Source organism: Trachypithecus francoisi, unplaced genomic scaffold (genome assembly GCF_009764315.1).
Source record: "Trachypithecus francoisi isolate TF-2019V2 unplaced genomic scaffold, Tfra_2.0 Lachesis_group11, whole genome shotgun sequence".
Classification (NCBI taxonomy): Eukaryota; Metazoa; Chordata; class Mammalia; order Primates; family Cercopithecidae; genus Trachypithecus; species Trachypithecus francoisi.
The window spans coordinates 129,477,689-129,499,835 of record NW_022681456.1 but is presented as its reverse complement, the minus strand read 5'-3'; the positions used below and the strand labels follow the sequence as shown (position 1 = coordinate 129,499,835).

The 22,147-nt window shown below is 46.5% G+C and overlaps 1 protein-coding gene across 38 annotated transcripts in view; it reads left to right on the top strand.

Moving 5' to 3' along the window:
• The window catches only part of LOC117090701 (voltage-dependent L-type calcium channel subunit alpha-1C), a 744,659-nt gene that overhangs the window by 519,851 nt on the left and 202,661 nt on the right, over positions 1-22,147 (top strand). For 34 of the 38 annotated variants that reach the window (XM_033223242.1, XM_033223233.1, XM_033223238.1 and 31 more), the window contains exons 6-7: positions 11,513-11,671; positions 18,490-18,686. In XM_033223242.1, the coding sequence (XP_033079133.1) occupies positions 11,513-11,671; positions 18,490-18,686 (356 nt within the window). The remainder of the gene's footprint in view (positions 1-11,512; positions 11,672-18,489; positions 18,687-22,147) is intronic. The other 4 variants (XM_033223240.1, XM_033223224.1, XM_033223258.1 and 1 more) reach the window with 2 other exon arrangements.

The window sequence follows — 22,147 nt, the reverse complement described above, 5'->3', positions numbered from 1 at the left end:
TGCAGTGAATGGATTTAAAAGAAGTCTTGGCACTGCTGAAAATAGAGTTGTTGAACTAGAGAGAGAGCAGGGAAAAATACTGATAATCATACACAGAGACTGAAAAGATTTGGAAATGCAGAAAAGAGTGCAGAATATTAGGGAATAAATGGATGCTCACATTTATGAGATTTTTTTTCCTACATCTACTGACAGAATCATTATTTTTAAATGAATGTGGTGAATTACGTATTAACTTGTTATGGAAGCATAACATAGTGGTTATCTTGGTGCAGGAGGGGTAAGCGGGGCTACTGCAGAGCTGGTGGGGTTTTATTTCTTGGTCTGAGTAATAGTTGCATGACTGTTTGTTTTGTGATAGATCATACATTGTAGCATCTCCCTTTCTTGCATTTTTTGTATGTATATTTCACAGTTCTTTCCAAAAAAAATATTTAAAAAAGAAGAAGCAAACGTACAGGCCCAGGTAGCTACATCATTGGCAGATGCCAAAAGAGATCTGCCCCTTATTCTGCCTGGAGCAGAAAACTAGTTTGCCACCAATAGGGAGGCAGCACAGAGGGATGGCTGTCGTGATGCAGGCACTTCCAATGGATTAGAGTTGTCGTGAGAGATGCACTGTTGAGAAGCATTGTGAGGCCCCATCAGGACCAGAGGGAAGGGGCAACATCTGCCATGGTGCAGAGCCAAGAAGTGACACATGTATGCCGTGTGGTGGTCATTTTGCCTGGATAAAGGCTAAGGAGTGGAAGTTGTGGCTTCAAGTTGGCTTGGTTTCTAACTCCAACTCTGCCATTTACCAAGTGTGTAATCTGGGACCATGTATCTGTCTTACCTAAGCCTCAGTTATTTTATCTGTATCAAGACGGTTGGAGAATTAAATGAAACAACGTATGTAAAGCACTTCAGGGGTGCCCAGTAGGTGCTGAGTCCTCGGGAAATGGTAGTTAATATTATTACTGTTGTTGTTTGCTTTAGATCATCTTGTCTCCCTTTCACCATATGCAATTTTCTTCCAACACAGGGTTTCTTTTCTCTCTTTTTCTCTGAACTTCTCTTTTCAGTCCACATTGATAATACAAAAAACTAATTCAACTTGAAGGTTGATATTTTAATTACTCCTAAAGTTTTAATTTATTGGGGAACCATTTATCCGCCATCCCTTTCCTAGGACAAGAACCCTCCTTTAGTGTTCCTCGTACTGTGTGTGGGATGCAGAATTTATTAATATGGAAAGGCTAAATTAAAAATAAATGAAAATCTCTAATGAATAAGGACACTCTAATGAGAACATGCAAAAATCATAAAACTTGAGGCTGTAGGAAAGCTATCCAGGCTATAGTTCTTTCCCTCTTTGTAGGAAGCTTTTTTTCCCAGTAAGAAAATGCGTTAGACACTTTGGAAGCTCAGCATGATAAACTTACTCCCCTCCCCAAGGGAGAACTATCTGCCTTCCTAGTTCTAGACCTATTTTCTTTTGAAAGCCATTAAGCCTGTGAGACCATTAAAAGTGTCTGTTACTTCATCAGCCAAATGAAGGCAGAAAACATGATCTGTGAGATTCATCACATCTCCAGCTTCTAGCCAGTGCAACATGATTCATGGAGATCAGAAGTAAGCGTGGGCTAGTAGTCACAACCTGATGATGGCAGTGGTGATTGTCACCACCACAAATGCTAAAAGGAGCACTCGTTTTTAGACGCAGTCAGGTATGACTTTGGAAGATGAGGACCCAGAGTTGGCTAGTGAGTTATAGTAAGAGGATATTTATCTGATCACTGTCCCTGGGAGGGAACTTGTTGGCTCACAAAACTTAGAAGCCCTCCAGATGGAATACCTCCTCCTGGCTTAAAGGAAGGGTGACGGTGGCACATAGAAAGCCACTCTGTCTTGTCTGCCAGCCAACCTCCAATTGCACTACCACATCTGCTCTCCACCATTCCCCACTCTGCTCTCTGGCTGGGGAGTTGACCAGATGGCCTCCGTCAACAGGCTGCCTCATCTCCAGCTTGTAGTTGGGTTCAGTCAATGGAGAGCCAAGCAAGAGCTCAGCAGGTGGGAGCAGGGTGAGGTCAGGTTCTTCCATCCCGAGATCCTTCCCTGCAGGTCTGGGCTGGCATTGTCACAGCCTCTCTGGATGGTCCTTTCTACAAAATGCTCTCCTTCCCACTTTCTGTAACCACTCTTTCCACTTCTTCAGCCAGTGGTGCTAACAGATCACTGTTATTGCCACTTCCAGGCCACCCTTGTGATTCTCTTTACCCCATTATACCTTTATAAAAAACACCAGTCATCTCAAATTATCTTAATTTGAGTGTGAGGAGATGGTGGGACAACCTCATAGAAATATCTAGTAGGTTTATGAAGCATGTCTTGAACTCAGAAGAGAGGACAAAGAAAATAAATGTAAGGACAGGTGTGGATGCATCTGCTTAGTGGTGACTGTTGGACTCTTAGGAAGGAGTGAAGTGCATGAATTTTCTGAGAGAGGGAGAGTTTAGAGAGAGCCACACAAAGGACAGAAGACTAACAGAATAAAAGGGCAGAGAGAAGCTCCACCCATGGACACAGCTCACAGGTCCACGCTCTGGGAACTGTTTTCTTATTTTCCTAGGTGAAGATAGTCTCTCCCTCTCCTCTATGCTTCCACAGTCCTTTGGGCATAATTCTTAGGAATATTATCACTGGCTTTGCAATGAGCTGTTTCCATGGCTGCCTCCCCATCTAGCTGAAAGCTCATGGGCAGGGACTGCATCATTTTTGCCTCTGTGATATTCCTCGGACTCAAAGAGGCCCAGAATGGAGGGAGGGGAGAATGGAGGTGAAGAATTAAATATGGAGTTGCAGGAGAACCAAAATTTTGCCCTGCCATGGAGACAAGGAGAGACCATTTTGAAAAGAAGCAAGTCATCAATAGTATCAAATAGGTCAAGGAAAATGATGGCCAAGTCAAGGCATGGATGGGCCCATTGGAGCCATCAGTAACCTTGAGGATGCAAGCTCCGTGAGAGTGGCAGTGACAGAAGCCACCAGCGAGAGGGGAAATCAGATGGAGCTGCTCAAACCTATAAAGCTGCTGCACTGGGTTGTGACTCTCTGCATGACTCTGTTGAATGGCTGTTACTGCTGCTGGAAGGAGAGGCACTCACACATCATTTGTGCTCCCCAGCAGTGTGGTGCAGGTATGTGGCTCCCGGTCTGGCCCTCTGCAGTGATCATGTGTTTACCAATTAAAATTAAAATTAAAAACTTAACAAATAATACCGCAGGACCCTCACACCAGTTAGCGTATATGGTATTTTCTGCATCCAGCGTTGGCTTCATGCACTTTACTGATTATACAAATTATTTGAAAGAGTGATGTATTGAGGATAAGCCCCATGCAGGCACAAATCCAGTCACTGCTTGAGAGTGTCTCGGAACCCCAACGAGACTGGACGAGGTTGCTGCAGCCTCTCAGGACGGCCAGCGTGCCTCCGGGCCTGGCTGCTGTCTGGTGGAGCAGCAGCTGCAGTGTCACTTGAGACCTGGTTAGAAATGCAAACTCATTCCCCGCCCACGATGGAAAATTAGAATCCGCATTTTGACAAGATCCTAGGGGACCTATGTGCTCATTCACCCTAAAGGGTCCCACTGAGATCTGTGTCATGCTTGTAAGACTACACTTCAAATGACAATGACTATCACTGATGTGGCCTTTACTATGGGCCTGACGTTGTTCTGGGCACTTTGCACAAATTAGCTTGTTTAATCCTCACAGCAACTTTATGGGATAGGTAAGCGATCATCCTGTCTTTAAGATGAGGTCAATCGTTGGTACAAGGACATGTGGCTGAGACGTGGTGGGATTGGGATTCATTGGGGTCCTTTGGCTCCAAGGATCCCTCTTCTTCAACCACTGCACTCTCCTCCTTCTCCCGCCTCCCATGGCAACCAGCAGGGTGCTTCATAGGTTCTCCGTAGGTGCTTGGAAGATGCATGAGTGAGGGATGGCGTAGCTGTCTGTGGTGGCCTCAAGAAAGGGAACCTTGACCATCTGGGGAAAGCCCGGGTACATCTGCCTCTCTCATCAGGGAAGGGAGAGACTCTCCGATAGTATTTTCTCAGATAGAGGACGTAGCTGAGGATGGAAACCTTCATTCTAGATTCCCCTCTGGGAGAAGCTGGTGTTTGATCTACACTTTCTTAGAATCTGCGTTGCAAGTCCAAGGTTAGGTTCAAGGGCAGTTATGGGGCTCAGTGGGCACAGTAAGGACAGTGCCCTTCACTTGAACACCTGTTTTTTTTTTTTAGTTTTTTTAAAAATTATTTTAAATTTTCCTTTTTGTTTTTAGAGCAGGGTCTTGTTCTGTCATCCAGGCTGGAGTGCAGTAATGTGATCATAGTTCACTGTAAACTTGAACTCCTGGGTTCAAGTGATCTGCCCACCTCTGCCTCCTGAAGTGCTGGGATTACAGGCCAAAAGCCACTGTGCCTGGCCTTGAACACCTGTCTTAAGAGAAATCTATTTCTTTCAGATGACATCTAATTCTAAGAGGAAGGATTTGTAGGGAAGCTTAGAATTTGCCCATCATCTAGTGACTCTTTTTGTTTGGGTTTGGCTAAAGTTTGTTGGGAAATACAGAAGGCATAACTTGTTTTGGTAGGGCCAGTCTCAGTCAGCCATCATTCAGCTAATCAGACATCTGGATTAAGCAGTATTTCTTTCTCTTCCATTCTGCAAAGACAGCCAGTTCAAGTTATGGAGTAACTTTCTAAAACTCCATGTCCTGACTCCTGCCCCAGTCCTGAAAGTGGGCTGTCACTGTAATGCTGGCTTGAAATACAGCAGAATACAGAGTCAGCCCCACTGCTGGGAAGCCCTGACTGCATCGGGTTCGGGGATATCACGTGTGGAGGGCTTTTCCCAGGCTTGAGGTCGACTCGCCATTTCTTTTCATCTAGGCTGTCCGTATTGGCAGAATCTCACATGGTGCCACAGCCCTCTCTTCTGTTGGATTGGGTCTGCTGAGAAGTTGTGGTTAACATTGCCCCAGTAAAGCCAGCAGAGCAGAGGACCTTGGCCTAATGCTGTCCTTCCCCTGGCCCTCTGTGGCACCAGATGGGGATTATTTCCTCCAGTTTACAAGTGAGGACGTTATCAGGAGGGCCTTCCTTGTGTGCTTCCTGAATTGGTTTCCCTGAAAGTACAAGTGATACCTGCTTCCTCTGACTTCACACAGAAGCAACAAACTGGTTCCTCAAACCTCTTTCCAGGGATTTCTTTTAAGAGATAGAACAAGGCTGGGCACAGTGGCTCATGCCTGTAATCCCAGCACTTTGGGGGGCCGAGGCGGGCGGATCACAAGGTCAGGAGATCAAGACCATCCTGGCTAACACGGTGAAACCCCATCTCTACTAAAAAATACAAAAAATTAGCTGGGTGTGGTGGCAGGCACCTGTAGTCCCAGCTGCCTGGGAGGCTGAGGCAGGAGAATGGTGTGAACCCAGGAACCAGAGCTTGCAGTGAGCCGAGATCGCACCACTGCACTCCAGCCTGGGTGACAGAGCAAGACTCTGTGTCAAAAAAAAAGAGATAGAACAAAGCCAGGAAGAGCATGGGGCTGACAGACGGAGAGCCCTGGGTGTCCGATAGCTATCCAGGCTACGTCGCAGTCTGGACCTCACAGCCCTGGCGCCGGGACCCTCTGCCTGCACGCACCTGACCAGGTCCTCTCCCCATTCAGCCTTCAGCTTAAGCACCACTTCCTGGAAAGCCTTTCTGCAGCCTCCATGCCAAAGGAGGACCCTCGTGGTACCCTGTTCCGCTTCTTTAAGACTCTTCGTAGAGTTTGTTATTACACGTCCATTGCGTGATTATTTGACTAATGTTTGACTGCCTACAAGCTCTGTGAGGGCAAGGCCTGCAGGCCTTTTAATCACCACCATATTCCCATCTCTAGCACAGCAAGCATGGCTCATGGCCCGTATAGCTTAGCTCAGTAAATAGTCTTTGAGTGAGTGAAACGAAGGCACTGGGTTAGGTGATCCCAAAGTCCTCTTCCTGTCATGGCAAACTCTGAGTCTGTCTCTGAGAAACTTGTGCTCACCAACCCCCTAAACCCAAACTTCTCTCTTCCTAGTTCAGTGATTCTCAGCATTGTCTTCTGATGAATTCTGTCATCAAGCCTCCTTGATCATTTTCATACCTTCCTAAGGCTTGGCTGGAATCTTCGAGTCTGAGTAATTGGGAACGTGACATGTTCATGCCTAAACACCAACAGAAAAGCAGAGCATCAATGTGGAATCCAAACAATGGAATCTAACATTGGCAATGATCTCCAATTCTAGGGTCTTCAACAGTTTCTCCCTGTGCCCTCCCATTTCCTGTGAAATGACTCAAAATATGAATTCAAAAGAGGGAACTATGGGTTGAAGATCACATGAAAAGAACAAGAGTCCTTAAGAGGAGCCTTGAATCAGGCACGTTACCGTCCAGCCCCAGAAGTTCTCATTTTCCTCTTGCTCATAAAGGCATTTTCATACTCTTTTGTGATCATATTCCTGGGTCTCTGAGCAGAACAATTCATCCCAAAAGTAGGGCTTGGTGAGATGCTGTTTTATAAAGCAAAAGAGGGTGGGATCTGTTGTCAGCCCTCGTCAGTCATGGTGGACAGTCTGGACCAGGTAATGGAAGCACCAACTTTGACCAATCTGGGCATCTCCAGACTAACCTCAAAACCACCGTAGAGAAAAGCGTCAGGTATTGCTTTCTGCAATAGATGGCTTCTCTTGACCTTTTAAGGAGAAACAGGATGATTTATATATGCAGGTCCTCTAAGCCTTTCCTAACTGGAATTGTCAAGTTTCACCCCAGAGGGAATGCAGGCAGCACTGTAAGAGGAAGAAAGGAAAAGCCATGTCTGCTGGCTAAACTCCATCCTCCCCTTTTCCCAAGCCCAGCACTGAATGATGCCACTGCCCAAGGCCCCGTCTCCCTGGAAGGTCTTCCTGGTACCTTGAGAGTCTTTCCACCCACCAAGAGGCAGTCACTTGACATGAGCTCCAAACTAGCGAGACTGAATTTCTAGGTTATGTGCTGTTTGATCTTTGCATGGAATTGTACGTTCCAGATTTTCCAGTAGAGCTCTCCTGTCACATATTCAGTCCTGTTGGTCCCTTAGGTACACATGTGTTTGTCAGATCTTACCCTGATTTAGGGCTAGAAAAACAGGCTCATCACATGCGTGGGCCAATAGTGATCTTGTATTCACAGAACATTTGACAGCAGTTGCTTCACCAGGCTTATCTAGGGCCCGTTTTCTTTCACCAACATGAGCAGCCAGCCCTGAAGAAGGCCCGACACTCGCTTATCAGCTGTGAGCATGGCCTATCTGAGAACACTTGGGTGGAGAAATGTCGTGTGTTTTCCAAATTAGAACTTGAGTTGGAGGAGCTGTTTCTGGGGCAGCTGTGAGCCAATCCCAAGAAGCTGTTAAACATCCAGGCCCCAAGAGCCAAACTCTGTACGGCAGGGTGGAGAGGAGGAAGTCTGGCTGCACGCCTTCACAAGCCAGCCTGGCTCTGCCACCCCAGGCGGGCCGCGAGGAAAGCAGATGGAAGCGAGAGCCTTTCCTGGACCAGCCTTGGAAACATCTGGGCTCTCCTGGAAGCAGGGACTCCACTAGACTCTCCCGCCTTCCCAGCAGATGTTGCAAGCACGTGTCACTGCTTTGTAGACTCAGGTCGTGGAGGCAGAGAGCCACTGTTTAAGTGTGGGGGGGGGGGCATTTGCACAGTAGTGAAGCCACAGGCTAGGAACCAGACCACCTGGCACTGAGCCCTGTGCCACCACTTCCCAGCTGTGTGACCCTGGGCAGATCACTCCACTGCTCTGGACCCACTCTTCTCATCGGAAACATAGGTTCCAAATAGTGCCTACTTCCTAGGGCTATTGCGGGGAGGAGCTGGAATGATCCAGTAGAGTGCTGAGGGCTGCTCTTGCCCATGGCAAGTCTTCAGGACATGCTCATCAAGTTGGAGGGCCTTTGGTGTTCCAGGACAGTCCTTCACCCACTGGCAGAATCCCCAGCCAGGCACTTCCTCAAGTCACTGCTTGGATACCTCTGTGGATGGGGAATCCACATCTCTTAGAGCGCCCTACTCCACCTTCAGATCAGCCTGTTTCTTGGACAGATAAGTGTTTCTCTGTGTTGAACCGAAGTCTTTCCCGGACACTTCCCAGCTGGTCCTAGCTCCATCTCTGTGGTCAGACAGAACTCATCTGACCCCTCTTCCTCAAATAGCAGTTGAGGTCCTCTGACAATCACTGACGTTACCCTCCTGCCTGTGCCTTTTCACCGTTCCTGACAAAACACCTTCAATTTCTTCTCATGATTATTGAATGATGTCGTTTCCAGTTCCTTCGTTCTTGTGGTTTCTGTCTTCTGAAGGCACCCTGTGCTTACGAATGTGACTTGGCTCCATGTGCACGGAGTCCCTCCCACGTGCCTGAGACACAAAGATGAGAAGACGTGCTGAGGCTCAAGGAGCTCTCGGCGAGGCAGGGAATGGCGTTCCAGGCAGGGGGAACCACATGCGCTGGGATTGGAGGCACGAAGCCTGGGAACTGCAGGGTGTATTGCTGAAGCCTGACGTATAAACTGGGAGTCATTTGAGATCAAACTGGGGAAGAAGGCAGGTGAGTTTACGTGCAGGTGACAGGGAGTCATTGGGTGACTTTCAGCTACAAAGGGACATGTTCCAGTGTGTATTTTAGGAAGAGCATTTTAAGTATCACTCGAAGACTGGGCAACACTGAAAGCCGGGAGACCAGTTGACCAAATGACGAGCACGAAGGGGACAGAGGAGGAAAACGAGTCGTGGACGGGAAGGGCTGACAGTGGCTCTTCTCCTGGGGCCCAGACAATGAGTGGTTTTGCTTTTTTCTTCTTGCTTCCCTGTGTTCTGTAATTTCTCTGTAATAAGTATTTTCTGTTTTCTCTATAATTAGCATATATGATTTATACAGTAAGAAAAATGTATTCATGTCTAAAGATACTTTGAAACCAAACCGGCAGGGCTTGGTTACTGAGTGGGAGGAGGAGCCTAGGAGATCAGTTTTCTGGCCTTGGTGCTCAGGTGAGTGGCGTGGCCCCAGCCTGGGTGGGGGTGTGAGGAACAGGGCATTTGGCAGGAATTCTTATGGCATCGCTGACAGCTGAAACGATGCCCACAAGCTGCTTTCACTCCACTTGGCCTCTCTCCAACCCGTTCAGTGGCCTCTGTCCCCTGCAGGCCCTGAAACTCACCTCTCCCTTAGACACCTATCTGGAAAGCAGATGTCTGTGCAGCAATACTCAGCAGCGCTGCAGGACAGCAATAGCATTTATTTAGATGATACATTTTGTCAGTCCTTCAGTAAATATTTACTGAGTTCCCACATATGCTCAGCACCAAGCCAGGCCTTAGTGACAAAACAGGGAGAAGAACAGGCACAGTCCCTCCTCACAAAACTCAGCCTAATGTGAGAGACAGATATAAATGTGTTAAAATCCGTGAAGGAACATAACATTTCAAACTGAGGTGCACTCTCCAGAGGAAAGGAAATTGTTCCAAGAAGACTTAAAGGACACATCTCTGGTCCAGGAGTTGGGTGATGATCCCTGGGGAAATGATGGACCCTGGGGAAACAGATGCTTGGGCTGAGAGTGAAGGATAAGTGGGAGGGAAGTGGGGAAAAGCGTTCCAGGTTGAAGGACCAGCGTGTGTGGTGGCCCTGCAGTGGGAGGAACAGTAGCATATTCCGCTTTCTAAAAGAAGAGCTGTTTTACTGGAGTGGGCTGGGGAGAGGCAGTCAGCGGAGAGGTGGGTGGAGGAGACCCGACAGGGTCCTGTAGGGCCCAGGAAGGATCTTGTCTTCATCGTAAGAGCAGAGGAAGGCATTCAAAGTTCCAGCAGGCCCGAGGCAGCCTGCTGAGCAGCCCTCTAGCTGCGGCCTGGAGGGGAGCCTCCCAGTGGGTGTCCTTTTATGTCCCACACCCACCGTTTTCTTGCCATTGGAGGCTGTGGCACTGAGGCCCACCGAGACACCCCCTTATGCCTGGGTAGCCCAGATTTGGGGTTCCCCCGACCTCGAGTAGCAGTTGGTACACGTCCCCCACCCCCACCCCCAGCAGATGCCCTGAAAGCTGCTTTGCGGTTCAATTTTCAACTTTCTCCGCGGCTCTGCATACTCTAACACGAATGTGTGTACAACTTGCTAATTAATGGAATCATTTCAATCTGAAAACATCTTGTTCTAATGGGAGGCTGCAAGCACTCCCATTAATTCACAGGTAAAATCATTCCAGCTTTTCTTTTCTTTCTTTTTTTCTTTTTTTTTATCTTCCCAGCTTGGCTTAATAGCTGGGAAGAATTGTTCTAATCAGCCTTGTGAGAATCACACCACCGGAATGAAAAGCACCAGCAACAGCCTTGGGGTTTGGGAAGGGGGTGACCGGCCTTAGTTTACCCAGGGGCAAGCACAGTGGATAAACGTGAGGGTGAAATGCCCCACACACAGAAGGTAAAGACACAAAAAGTGACCTGTGTAGTGTGACTTGGACGGGGTGTCCTCCTGTGTATATCAGAGGTGGCACTCAGGGTGACTTTCTGCACCACTGGCTCTGCTGGAGGGAAGCAGGAGCTGCCTCCACATTCTCACCTGGAATGTGAGGACTCACTGCGCTCGCCTGGGCAGGAATCTCACACGTGACTTTCTCGGGGCTGGCTGTCATCTGGGGGTGACTTGGTGGTAACCACCTTCCTGCCATTTGCGAATGATTTGCAGTGTCGCTTTAAGTAAGTGGCATCCCCAGTGTGTTATTTCTGATGTAGCTGAGCTTAGTAAGGGGGCCTTCTCCCCACAGACCATGGTGCAAGCCCCAGACCTTGTCCCCAGGCGGGCTTTTCCTTTACTCTTTTTACCAGAAGGATCTGGGTGCTTTCTAGAGTTTCTTTTCTTGTGGTAATAAGAACATAACAAAATTGATCATTTTAATGATTTTTAAGTGTCCAGCTCAGTGGCAGTAAGTATCTTCACACTGTTGTACAACCGTCAGCACCACCCAGCTCCGGAACTTTCCCCAGTCCCACCATGGGGAAAACCTGGAGGATCGTCTTGAGTCTACATGAGCTCTCACTATCCTGAGACGCTGCTCTGGGAGAAAAAGGCGCTCAGTTGCCTGTAAGATGAGATATTACACAATCTGATAGTTATGGATGGAAACAACATGTTCTTCCCCTCGGAAGTACAGCAGCTGCCAGTCCTTTGCTTTGGATGAGTCTCCAAGACAGATTTGGAGTGAGGCCAACCTGGATTTAGACCCCTGCACCATCAATCCTTGGTGTGTGGCTCTGAGCCTCAGTCTTCTCATCTGAACAACAGGGCTGGCAGTTCCTTCCTTGCAGAGTTGCCGGAAGACAGCATGAGATGGCATCAGCACGGTACCCGCGGTGATGCTTGGTTCAGTGAGTGGCTCTGTCCCCACAGGTCTCCAGGTGGTCCTGAATTCCATCATCAAGGCCATGGTCCCCCTGCTGCACATCGCCCTGCTCGTGCTGTTTGTCATCATCATCTACGCCATCATCGGCCTGGAGCTCTTCATGGGGAAGATGCACAAGACCTGCTACAACCAGGAGGGTATAGCAGGTAAGAGGGCCAGGCGGCCACGCTCCCAAGGCCCTGCCCTCTGTCACTCCTGGCACCTTTCCTTTCCCGCTGCTGGCTACACCAGCATGACCAGCAGAGCCCAGGGAAGGTACTGTTCACTCAGACGCCCACTGGGTATGTTGAAGTGAGAGGCAGAGAGACTCATATCCTTTTTTTCTCAGTTCCAATTTTTGTTTTAATCTGTTAAACCGGCCTAACACAAACTTCATTCAGCACTTTTCAATAAGCTACACAATTTGAGAAATATTTGAATAACTTAGATCCTATCTTTCGTCAATCTGCCACTTTTCAAGCCAACCCTGAGTGTTTTAAGAATCAGAGCCAACCTGGGAATGTCAGTCTCTACTCCTTCCACGTTTCAGTGTGGCTGGCCATCGGGTGCCCTTTCAGGGGGGGCCGCTCAGCCCTGAGCAATAGGCTCTCCCAGCACTGCTCTAAGATCTTTCTACCTTCGTGGTGCTGATTCCAGATCCTCTGTAATTATTGTTTCTGCTTCTCCATTCACAGGCAGATTCCCCCTAGCCCCTATTCCAGGTAGGGGAGGAGGATAGGTGGGAATCACCCCCTTGCCAGCAGCCAAACTTCCTCCCTTCAAGGAGAAGGCTTAGTTCTACCCCATGACTCCCAGTGCCTTCCTTTTTGAGCCTTCTCGCTTCACGTTCCTTCCGTAAATCAATATATTTAACAGCAATGCTGGTTCATTAGGCACTTCCCTGCGTGGCACTGGAGTTTTGGCTTGCAGGATATGCTGCAAGCTGCTGCTAAAGCTACTAACATCGCAGCTTGGCCTTTTAAAGAAACATTTAAACAGAAATTGACAAGGCTTTTAAACAGACAAATAAAGCAGCTTAACACAAAAACTTGTTGAAAAAATATTCCCCGCCCCAAAGGGGCTAGCCATGTTAAATGTATGTGATCTTTTTTTCACACAGCAAGATCCATCATCTTAGTTTTCGGCATCTTGGTGGAGAAAGGGGAGCATCATCTGCCGGGAACAGTGAAGGATACCTAATTTTCTCCATCGACACTGCCCCTCATTCCCACTCAGTCTTAGCATTCAGTTAAATGGGACCTCTCGCTTCACTGGGGTGAGGAGGGATAGCTTCCAAACAACAGGGAGTGAAATTCGTAGAGAAATCAAAATAGAATACTTTCTATGTATAATCTAGGATGACTGGATGGATTAACTGCATATTTGAGGGGGTTTCTAGTTTATTTCCACATAGCCACAGTCCTAAAAACAAAACAAAACAAAAAACCACACACACAGAATGTATACTCCTATAGACACAGAATCACACAAATGTTTTCACTTTTTGGATGGAAGTCTGTTTAACAGGAGACTGTTTTTTCACTCTAGAGAGAATTTCCAAATTACTTGGGTCATAATCATATAAAATAAACTATCCTGTTTTCAAAAATAGAATCCTTGTTAAATTGGAAAAAGCAGATCTTGCCTGTAGCTAAAATTCTGAGATTTTCAGCCTTGCTTAAAGAAATGCCAAACCATAGATGAATAATATTTTCCCCTTCAATTAAAATCCTTCCTTTTATTCAGGTTGATTTGTGGCTAGCTCAGAACCAATAAATTTATTGACTTGTGTGGCCCTGTGAGAGCTCGTTTTAAGACTCCTTAAGAACTGACTGTGGTGTGTCTAAAATTGATGCAGTTGTATTGAAATTATCAATGACCGTTTGACCCAAACTCCTCAGGAAGTCACAGACATGTGGGGTCTCAAAGATTCCCCGTCAGTCCAGCAGTGACGATGGTGAGGCTCTCACCAGCAACATGGGGAAGAGCGAAATGGTGGAATTCAGCCGTCGCGCCGAAGATGGCGGCCCTGCTGTGCAATCAGATGTCTGTGCACCACAGAGCTAAGGAGAGGGGCTCCAGTATTGCAGGTGGTTTCCATCATCCTAACGAGAAAGCAGCCCAAGTGTGTTTTCTGCTGGTGGTAGGCTCTTGCAAGGGCCTGTGGGAATAAGTGGCCCTGAATACTGGTTGGAAGTCCAGGGCTTTGTTACCAGGCCTCAGTGACCCTGGACAGTCAGAAATGGGTGGGCATGGCAGACAAAGAAAGCATGGCACAGGGAGGGAGCAATCCTCAAGGTCAGAGCCACAGGGCCCAGTGAAGAGGTCGCCCCAAGTACTGAACCTGTCATGGACTCCTCTTCTCTTAGGACAAAGATAAGACTTGGCCTCCCCAGTTGGAATGACCAATTTAGGATCACATTGTCTGTCGTTGATAGTAAACAGGACCAGGAAAAGTGCCTGAGAAGTTGCCTCCTACCAAGAGACTCATCAGATGGTTTATGTGATGGGTTTATCTTTGCCTGCAAGTTCAGAAGAGAAGTAGGCTCCCATCACGGAAATGGCCATGGGCCAAGGGGGCCAGGACAACAACAGAAATGCTCTAGAGAGAAGGGCCCTGCCAGGCTCCATGAGAAGGTGGCCTCACTCATTCACCTGAACCAGAGTCCCTGCTGGGAAGAGGGGCCCAGGACACAGCTGCAGAAGCCTGTCCTCTCAAATACTCTGCAATCAAGAGCTTGCTGTCCCTTCGTTCCCAAACCTGCCATCTGATCACAAGCCAGGACCCACTCCGTCATTCTTAGCACAACATGATGCTGCTGCCGTCAAGTCCTTGTCCACCCACATAGTCGGCAGTGCAGACAAGGAGGGAAAATGTGCAAGAACCTAGACATATCTGTGCAGTTGTGGAGCAGAAGACCAAATACTTGCAGGCTTTGAAACCAACCCTTAAGTGTTTTGGAGAGTTTTATATAAACTTTGGAATGGGTGGTTTAAATTTTTTCTTTCTTTCTTTCTTTTTTTTTTTAATTTCAGACTCTGGGTTGAATTACCCTATTTTCTGCAAATTTAGATGACACAAAAGTGCTTTGTGAGCTCTCATTGTAATTTTTGATGAGATTTACATCAAATTATTTTTATAGTCCAATAGTATTTCACAGACTGTGAATTGTATATATCTCTAGATTTCAAAATACATTGGACTTTGATCCATGTTTCCAACAAAATCCACAAAGAAAGTTATGGAATTGTTCAGGTGAACCATATTCTGCCTCTAGACTGCCCTTCCAGGCAACAGCCCCTGGTGAAGATGGTCTCAGAAGAGGCGGCATTTCCCTAATCCCGGAGACATCTGCAAGGCGCCTTCTCAGCTCCTCAACAGACACATCACCATATGCCGATACCTTTTGTTTCTGGTTGTCCCATCTGTTTGATGGTGTGCTGAGCCAGGTCACTCTGAATAGCTTCCCAAGCACAGTAATGACCCCTGAGACTGGCACAGAATTGGTTGGCTAAAACCTGGAAATGAAATCATCTTCATTCTATTCACTCCTTAAAGTTGAGTTTTAAAAAAGTAATTGATTTTTGTCTCTAGTGATTTCTCCTTGGAATCACTCACTGGAGCTCTCCCAGGATTTTGTGTTTTTGTTGCTATTAACTGCGTTTCTAAAATCTCTCCTAATCTTCATCTCCATTATTTTACCGAAAACTTAATTTGGACTTTCCAGAATGACTCTACCTCTCTTCATTCCTGTCTTAAAATACAGAACTTGCATTGCTTTGTTTCCTTCTCCCACCTCGTGTTCCCACTTTCCTCCCCAGGACTTCATGACTCTGCAAAAGAAAAACCAACACATTTTTACGTTTTAAGCAAATTTCTCCTCACCCTAGAGTGTGCGTTGCTAGGACCTGCTGATTTGTGTGTGTTCACATTTTTTCAAGTGTTCGCTTTAGTGCTTTTTATAGATACCTATTTTTACCAGATCATCACTGCTTCTTAATTGTTCTCAAATCTTTTGCATTATTGTTCAAATCAGATTTTAAATAGTGGGATGGCACTAGAGCCTTTAGATAATGTTTCTGAATCTCATCCCTTTCTCTCTTATTAGTGAGACCACGTCCCCTTGATGCCATTTTCTTTTTCACAGATATTCGTAAAACCCTCAGAGATGTTTTCCTTCCTCGAGGACACTCAGAACTCCCTTTGGCAGCCTTCTCCTTTGCCCTCTTTGTGAAGTTGCGGGAATTGAGAGTGCAGGGAATGCTGTCGGGTGAGCGGTCCCAATGTAAAGATAAACTGCATCTTTATTCTGCGAAAAAGCAAAACATGAGAAAAAGATGCAAGAGCTTCCCCTTCACTTTTTCACCCTCTCTCTTTGTCCCGTCTCTCCTATCATTCCAGCACTTTTATCACAGTGACTGAACACGTCTCTCTAGAAAGCTATGACTGGAATGGGTGAGAACCCAACAGAATTAATGATCTGCTTGGCACTTGGTTTTCCGGTCTCTCAACTCTCAAATTTTTAGGTGCTTGTTATCCACTTTTTCATGTATTATTTAGGCTTAGGATTTACATTTTAGTCTCCCCCTTTTTTGTAGCATCACATCCCAATCTCTAAAGATTTCACATTTTTAAAAGTCATAAAAAGTTGTGGTTAGAAGACTGCTTATTTCAGCTGCGTTAACGGAGCCCTCCTGGGAGCTAGACCCTGAAATAAGGAAATGGTGTGGATACTATCTCTCTAACAGTTCAGGGACCAGCAGTGGAGACCTTTGCACCTCGATCAGCAAACACAGGACTCACACACAACTTTAAGCACTGGCCCAAGAATAAGCCAGAAAGCAGCGTTATTCATAATAGCCCAAACCTGGACACAATCCAGACGTCCATCAGCTGGTGAACGGATAAACATACAACAAAATACACTGCTCAGCAATAAAGAGAAACAGAGCTTACTGATGTATGCAGCAGCACGGATGCAGCTCAAAATATTATGCTACGTGAAAGAAGGTGGACATAAAAAGCCTCATAGGATGTGATTCCATTTATATGAAATGTCTAGAGGAGGCAAAGCAATGGAGGCAGAAAGCAGATCAGGTTGCCATGGACAGGGGATGGGAGCACGGATTGACTGCAAACCGGCGAGGCGGGTTTTGGGGAGTGATGGCCGTGCTCTAAAACGGAGTGTGGTTATGGCTGCATGACTATGTAAAAATTTACTAAAAGTAATGAAGCTGTACATTTACACTGACAAATTCTGAGGCATGTAAATTGTAAGTCAATAAAGCTGATGGGGTCAGTGGGAGAGAAAGAGAGGAGAGGAGAAGGAGGAGGAGGAAGAGAAGGAGAAGGAGGAAAATGAGGAGGAGGAAGAAATGAAATTGACAGAGAACAAGGAGGAGGAGGAGGTCACAAACATGACCACGCAGATGCTGATGACAATGAAGAGGAGGAGGAGGAGGAGGAGGAGCTGCCACTGCTGCTGGGAAGACACAATCGGGCATATATTTTCAAGTAGACAATATTCTCCTAGGAATTATCTCTTACTTAAGGATTAATATTTCTCTTCTGGTCTTCCTCTTGGGAGTGAACAGTTTCAAATTTAAAGCCACCAACTGAGAATCAGCCCACCGGCCAGTTATCTTCAATGCAGAGCCTAATGTAGGCAAAGTAATCACACTTATGATTGTTTTGATACATGAAACCAGAAAACAATCCTGGGTGATCTGTTGTCTCTAAATGAAGAACTATAAGAAAATTCTCTCTGTCTCTCTCTCTCTCTCTGTCTCTCTGGAAGCGTATTTTCATTGTTATAGGCAATCGTTTATTTGTTGGAACTGGGGTCTCTTCTGTCTGTTATTGTCATTACTTTGTCTAAGGACAGGACAATGTCCTTGATTTCACGAACTTTTGTGAATTCCACACCATTACCTTCCACAGCCAGCGCCAAAACTGTCTCAGTGTTTTCCCATAATAGAAATTCTTAGATCAGCCAGGTCTTGTTTAAATTTACCAACAATCTCCACACTCAAAATATAAGTCACATCTTCATTCATTAATTTGCTGGGAGCTATTTGCCGCACGTGGAATTAGTCCAACTGCGGCCTTTAGCCACAGACACTGTATTCTACTATTTCCTGACCAAGCCGCATCCGTACTGAGGAAGCACACTCCCTGTTATTCACTGCTGCTGTGTCTTGATTAGAGGTCAGAAAATGATTCTTCTCTTCTGAAAGGTATTCATGCTGCAGAGCAAAGGGCAGAGCTGCGAAGTCCCACATGACATGCATGAAATACAGTCAGTAGTGTGTACTCGCAGGCTGCAATGAAAGCGGCTGCAAGCGATCCCTCTCCCCAGCAGTCAGAGTCCGTTTTCCGTCTTCCACCTATATAAGGCTTCACTGTAAAGTGACTTGCATCCCTGGCAATGTTTTATCCTCTAATACGTGATGGGCCCATGTAGTTAGAAAGCATTATTGGATGGGATCAGTTGGCTTACTATGTGAAGGAGTGTTCGCATCAATGTTATCCTTACCCTAAATTCTGGTATTCCAATACAAGTGTCTGTAGAACTCTACCACCAAAAAAAGAAAATATGGACTTCCTAATCGCTTTCTGGGTCAGTTTCCACTTGCAGTGGTGGCATCATCATTATTTTTTGATTGGCCATTTGATTATGATGCTGACATGGTACAACAGAATGGGCAATAGAAATCAGTTACTGAGATTAAAATACAGCTTTTACAACAGCGAGTGAAAAGGACTGACCTTCTAAATTAACGGCAGCCTAAACGGAAGGCCTACTTTCTTATGTTGCTTGATTCACATATAGGGGACATGATTTAAGCGTGTCTTGCACTGTTGTTGCCATGGTTGCTTTGCCCATCCCATCAACCTCATCCTGTCACTTTTCTCTCTTTTTTCTCTGCCCACATCTCTGCCCCGCTGCTGCTCCCGTCTCCTGTCTTCTTCTGGCCATTTGAGATGTTCCAGCAGAAGATGACCCTTCCCCTTGTGCGCTGGAAACAGGCCATGGGCGGCAGTGCCAGAACGGCACGGTGTGCAAGCCCGGCTGGGATGGTCCCAAGCACGGCATCACCAACTTTGACAACTTTGCCTTCGCCATGCTCACGGTATTCCAGTGCATCACCATGGAGGGCTGGACGGACGTGCTGTACTGGGTATGTAGCATGAGTGGGCAGTCAGAGGGTGGGGGCACAGAGGCCGTGAGCCCTTCCCTGACATCTCCCTTTCTCCTCCTCCCCATGGTCTTGGGGTCACATACACATCTCGATAGAATGGTTGATGAAGAGCGTCTTTGATTTCTTCCAGGTCTTGCCTGAGAAACAAGGCATGAGCTTTTCACCCTAACAAGTCCGCTCCCCGACCCGCTGGCCTTAGGGAAAGGTCGTTTTTTTCAGTGTGTCCCGCCACAGTGCAAAACCCTGGTGTGCAGGCATGGATGAGCTGGCCAAGCTGGCGCAAGGGTTCCGTTCACCTCCTCCTCCCATGCGGAGTTCCTTCTGCTCTCATCCTTCTCTTCTTTCCTCAAAAGGGAGCTGGAAGGCAGAATTATGAATTCTTTGGACTGAAGAGAAAAAGTCAGTCCTGATTTTCTAAAAATAAATTATATAAAGAAACCATTTTTATTGAACTGTGAAGCATTGTGACATGCTATTCAATTTTTACTCTTTATTTTAATCTTACCTTAACATGTTAGAACAGTCCATCTGACAAATGCGTTGGCAGCATTTTTACCATTCCCAAAACATGCTGCTGGTCATGTGATGCCTGTTTAGAAATACACTTTTTAAAAAATGTTTATTTTACTTTCAGTTCTGGGATACATGTGCAGAATGTGCAGGTTTGCTACGTAGGTATACACGCAACACGGTGGTTTGTTGCACCCATCCACCCGTCATCTATTAAACCCCACAGGCATTAGGTAGAGAAATAGCATTCTCGAGAGCCACCCAATCAATAGTAAATCTTCATTTACCTTAAAGTTGCCCCTTTTATTATCCAGTAGCCAACACTACTTTGCTGCGCTTCCAGCCTCTGAAGTGCCAGATTTTTGTACAGCCTACCCCACAGGCAAACCCACACTCCGTCTTTGAGCTGTCTCGATTCTGGCAAAGTCCATTATTAGGAAAAACTCCAGAAAATAGATTCTTCATCGTGTCTCCAACTTCAGCATGAGAAATGACTTGCCAGAATCCAGCGCTGTCCTCCAGAATTTGGGTGAATAAAAAGCATACTGCCAGTCTTACAAATACCATCTCCTTCAGAGTTTTGCAAATAGGCAAATGTATTTGGCCATCGTGAAAACAATCTAAGAGCCTACTCAGCGAACATGTCTACAAACCGAAGCAGGGAAGAGGGAGAGGGGAGCAGATGCTTCCCGTTGAGCAGAGCTGCCAGATCAAAAGGAAATCATGCCAAGACAGGCATTGACTTCTTCCTGAATTGGAAGGAAGAGTTTTGTTACCATACAGAGATGTGGTGCACAGTATTCTGTCATATGATTTCTTTAAAAGCACCATGTCCTATTGACTCGAAATCCCTCTTTCTCAGTTTTTATGTGATAGTCAACATGCCAACACCCAGTGTTGCTATGGCATGTGTCCCTCTCTCTGTAAGTGATGACTTGAAACTCGCCCGAGGACTTGGTACCCAGCAAACATTTCCTGAGTGTCCTTGCATGCCAGGGGTGCTCCTAGGCTCTGAGGATTCAGTCGTAAATAAGATCCAATCCAGTTCAATTAGCTCAATCTAGGAAGAATCCAGTTCAATCTAGGAAGCCAACTAAATTCTGAACCGAATAATGGCAATATGGCTGGACCCGTGGCGCGGCAAAGCTGCTGCGTTGTGATGCTTTCAAAAAGAAGACAAAGGTCAGATCCCCTCTGCCTCAAGCTAAAGTGAGACATTGGAAACCATATTTGAGATTCATGCTCAATAAGAACTTGGTTTTGAATAATTTGTAAGACAGAGAGAAGGAGTTGAACTTATTACACTTAGCAAATTTATTTTGTTTAGCAAAGCAGACCAAATTCCCAGTGGCCCTAACTGGTCCTTCTTCCCGGGGTGGGTACCTCTGACCAGCCAAGGACAGAAACATCCTTATCCTTCTGCCAATAGGCAGTTTCTGCCTACAGGCCACAGAATAAACGATTGTGTGGGACTGTGCTTTAGGGCCTCATCCCATAAACTTCAGACCCGTGCCTTCCATGGCATCAAACTGAAGGCAAGTGGCAGCGGAAGGTGGGTGGAGGGTAGGAATAGATATGATTGCCTTTGCTGATGTATTTTTGTGTTCTTCCTTCACCACTCCCTTCTTCTCCCCCACCACAAGTCATTGATGCCCCACCAGCCAGATGTGACCCAAAGAAATACTATCATAATGACAGCCGGAGCGGGGAAGCAGAAGCAGCCACAACTGCAACCACCAATTTTCAGCAGCTGTGTTGTGCCTTCTCCCCTGGGGTGCGTGTGACAGAGCTCAGGCTGGGAATGGGAAACGTGTCAGAGGTGAAGAAACAATCCCAGGCTCATGGGACATGCCTCTCTCTGATTTTCCCAGCACCTTCCCACAATGGCCATGTTGTGTGTGTGTGCATTTGTATGTGTGTGTGCACCTGCATGTGTGTATACACACATGTGCACATACACACACCTAAAACTGAAACTTGGGTATTCATGGTAGAAGCCCTGCCTAGCCCAGTGCTCCTGCTTTCCATTTCTTTAATTGCTTTGACCTTTCTATGGCTGTTTCTTCCTTCTTCCTCCCTCTCCCTCTTCCTTTCTCTCCAGTGTCCCTCCTCCTTAGCCTCTAGGCCAGTATCTCCAAAGCACAGACTCTCAAATCTCAAAATATTTTAGCATCAAACATAGAGCTTTGTCAATATAAAAATACCCAAACCTCCCTCAGAGCCATTGAATTAGAAGCTGTAAAGTCGGGGCCCCAGTCTCTGCATTTTGAAAAACCTCTCCAGGTGATTCTGATTTCCAGGCTGGAGTTTGAAAACGCTGGAAATCTAACCTATTGAACCTCCTGGTGCTGGTATGATGCTGCTGACTTTGAACCTTTCTAGGGGGATAGTTTCCACAGGGAGGAGGGGGAAGTAAGGCCTTTCACTCAGAGGAATGAATTGTCCTTCAAGCACAAAGGGCAAGTCTAAAGGACTTGAGAAGGAGCAGCCAAGATTTTCAAGTGTAGTAATGCATGGAAACGCCAGAGCTCCGTTCATTCTAAATCACCAAACAGCTGGAAAAGAGTAAGTCACGAAAGCATCAAAGAAGCGACTGGTCAGCCGCTGGATATGGCCTGAGATAGAAGGGACCAGGGAAGGCACCTAGCACATGGCAGCACTTGCTTCCTGTTGTAGAAAGAGTCTCTTTGTCTTTTCCTCTGACATCCGTGATTGCATTCCATTGTACGATTTTGAAGAGTGGACTAAAAAAAAAATCAGACTCGGTCAAGTAATACTTGAACATTGCTTCAGCTATGAAAGCCTTTGGCCATGCATTGCGCTGAGGCTCCCACAAGCCGAGCAATTTGCTGAAAACATTTCTTCTACCTACTCTCCTGTTCGAGGAGTGTTCAGATGACAGAGTAAGGAACGGTGGACACCGGGGATTT